This window comes from Mesoplodon mirus (genome assembly GCF_964341445.2).
Source record: "Mesoplodon mirus genome assembly, chromosome: 12".
Classification (NCBI taxonomy): Eukaryota; Metazoa; Chordata; class Mammalia; order Artiodactyla; family Ziphiidae; genus Mesoplodon; species Mesoplodon mirus.
Genome location: NC_138988.1, coordinates 39,948,250 through 39,950,932, shown reverse-complemented (window position 1 = coordinate 39,950,932; position 2,683 = coordinate 39,948,250). Strand labels below are relative to the sequence as shown.

At 58.0% G+C, this 2,683-nt stretch overlaps 1 protein-coding gene across 1 annotated transcript; it reads left to right on the top strand.

Moving 5' to 3' along the window:
- On the top strand, positions 1–2,161 carry LOC309813539 (protegrin-2-like). The gene is made up of 4 exons (XM_082638512.1): positions 1–361; positions 1,000–1,107; positions 1,250–1,321; positions 1,924–2,161. The coding sequence occupies exons 1-4, from the start codon at positions 5–7 to the stop codon at positions 2,032–2,034; spliced, it is 648 nt and encodes a 215-aa protein (XP_082494638.1). The 5' UTR covers positions 1–4; the 3' UTR covers positions 2,035–2,161.
- Positions 2,162–2,683: the final 522 nt, after the last annotated feature.

The following is a 2,683-nucleotide window of genomic DNA, read 5'->3' as shown; positions in this document are numbered from 1 at the left end:
TCCCATGAGGCAACAGCAGGGGCTGAGGCAAGTCCAGCTCACAGCCGGGGAGGAGATCAGGGATGGGGCAGGTCAGGAAGACACGTGGTTGGGCCATCGCAACAGGCCCAGGAGGGGCATAAAGGACGGACCTGCATGCTGGGAGGAGGCCGACTTGGGGACCATGGAGACCCAGAGGGCCAGCCTCGCCCTGGGGCGGTGGTCACTGTGGCTACTGCTGCTGGGACTAGTGGTGCCCTCGGGCAGCGCCCAGGCCCTCAGCTACAGGGAAGCTGTGCTCCGTGCTGTGGATCAGCTCAACGAGTGGTCCTCAGAAGCTAATCTCTACCGCCTCCTGGAGCTGGACGCGCCTCCCAAGGCCGTGAGTCAGGAGGACCCTGGGGAGGGGACTGTCTCCCGCCAGCCCTGGCCACACTGTCACCGCCTCTGCTCAGGCTGTACCTCCTGTCAGGAAGGCACTTCTCCCTCTAGGTGGGCTCCCACCTCTTCCAGGAAACCTTCCCAGAGCTGGGTCCCCTCGCAGCATGAGGCTTCCTGCCTTAGCATCTCTACTGTGGAAACAGGCACCATGTACACCCTGTTCAGGCTTAAGGGACTTCTGCGAGCTCCAGGGATAGAGGGTGGTCCCTGGCTCTGAGACGTGACTACCCTGTTTTGAGTCCCCTCTGTACTTCTTTGTTCCCTACCTGGGAGGGCTCTGCTCGGCCTAGAGGTTCCGGTGACAAGATGTCTCCCTGCAGGCAGCCCCTGACTTCCTCAGCCCCTCAGAGGTGTAGGTGCTCTCATCAGAGCTGGTGTGAGTTCTGCTCCTGCTCTCTGTGTGCCTGTTAGGCCAGGAGTGGGCTCTGTCCCCTTCCCCCGTGCACCCAGCACCAAGCCAGGGGCCAGGCACACAGGAGGGGCTGGAGAGGCTGCCGTCTAGATGAGGGGCAGGGAGACAGATCAGAGAAGGAAGCATGAACCTCTCAGCCCAGTCTCCCCACATTGATCCTTGACCAGGATGGCGACCCGGACACCCCGAAGCCTGTAAGCTTCACGGTGAAGGAGACCGTGTGCCCCAGGACATCGCAGCAGCCCCCGGAGCAGTGTGACTTCAAGGAGAATGGGGTGAGGCTGGGGGCTGGGGGCACTGGTGGATGCTTCCCAGGGGTGTGAACAGGGGGCTTCCGGGAAGATTTCCAGCCCCTGTGCTGAGTTTGGGAGGTGATGACCCAAGGGTTCCAGTTTGACCTCGAGCCTTCCCTTCCAGCTGGTGAAACAGTGTGTGGGGACAGTCACCCTGGACCAGTCCAAGGACCAATTTGACATAGACTGTAAGGAGGTGAGTGGCCCCTTCTGTGTTGTGGAGCTGATAATGGGATGGGTTGTGGAACATCCTTTGGACCAATTACCTGCTGCCCCATCCAGGGCAGAGAAAGGCCCTCCTACCCTGGTCCCTCCCTCACCCGAGCCCCAGGTCTCCAGGACTAGCTCTGCCCTCCCTTAGAGCAGTGGTTCTCTAAGTGGGGTCCCACCCGGGAACTTGACAGAAAGGCAGATTCCCAGGCCCCTCTCAGACCTCTGGAATCAGACTCTGGTGTGGGTCCCAGCCATTTGTGTTTTCACGAGGCCTCCAGGGGATTCTGACTGCTGAATTTGAGAGGCATTGACTGGAGTAATGTGCTTTCAGCCCCTACTCCCGTCCAGCTTTGCTGGGATGGGCTTGTGATCCTGGGAAGACCCTTGCCATCTGTGGGCCTCAGTTTCCCCATATGCCTGAGGCTGTAGGGATTCGACCACATGCTCCAAAGGTCACAGCTTAAGGGTGAACAGGGCCCAGTGCTCCTGGTGTGTCCGTTAGGGGGTTGTTCATGTGGGGAGGGAGGGGTCTCGTCTTGACCCCTGCCTAGTCACAAAAGAAATAAATTTCATTGTGGTTCACAGCTTCAGAGTGTCAGGAGAATTCGTATCCGGCCTCCACGTTTGCCAAGGCCAAGGCCACGCCCATGGGTCCCGCCAAGGTTCCCCTTTCCAAGGATTCCCGGAAAACGGTGAAGGATTGCCTGATGTCACACCCATTAAGGGCTTTTGGTGAACCCTGAGCCCAGGGAAGAGTCCTAAGGGTCTGATATGTTCTGGCTCAGACTTCTGGACGGTGAAAAATAAATTCTTGTGAAAACAACTTCCTCCAGGCTTCAATTTCAATTTTCTCATTCTTACCACTTACTGGGACCAAGTCCTTACCTCTGGGATGCCTCCTCTGTGTGTGTGTGTGTGTGTGTGTGTGTGTGTTTGTGTGTTTGTGTGTGAGAGAGAGAGAGACAGAGAGAAAGAGAGAGAGAGAGAGACAGAGAGAGAGAGAGAGAGAGAGATCACTCCTGAAAACACAGTCATGGGGGAGGCCCCTGTTCCTTCCAGGAGGGCATGGGGAGGGGCTGCAGGGGCAAGAGGTCCAGCACAGCGTCTCCATTCTCGGGTCCCTCCCGTGCCCTTCACACGCCTCTGCCCTCCTCCTCCAACACCCAGTAGGGACTTAAGGAGACCTGCTCTGTGTGCAGTGCTGGTGGGGATGCTGTCCCTGCTCACATGGAGGTGACAGTCCGGAGGGGCCAGACATTTGTTAAACACTCACAGAGACGCAGTTCAGTCTTAGGGCTAAGCCTGCAGGTACAATGCCCATAGCGTTCCACTTCTCCTTGACAAT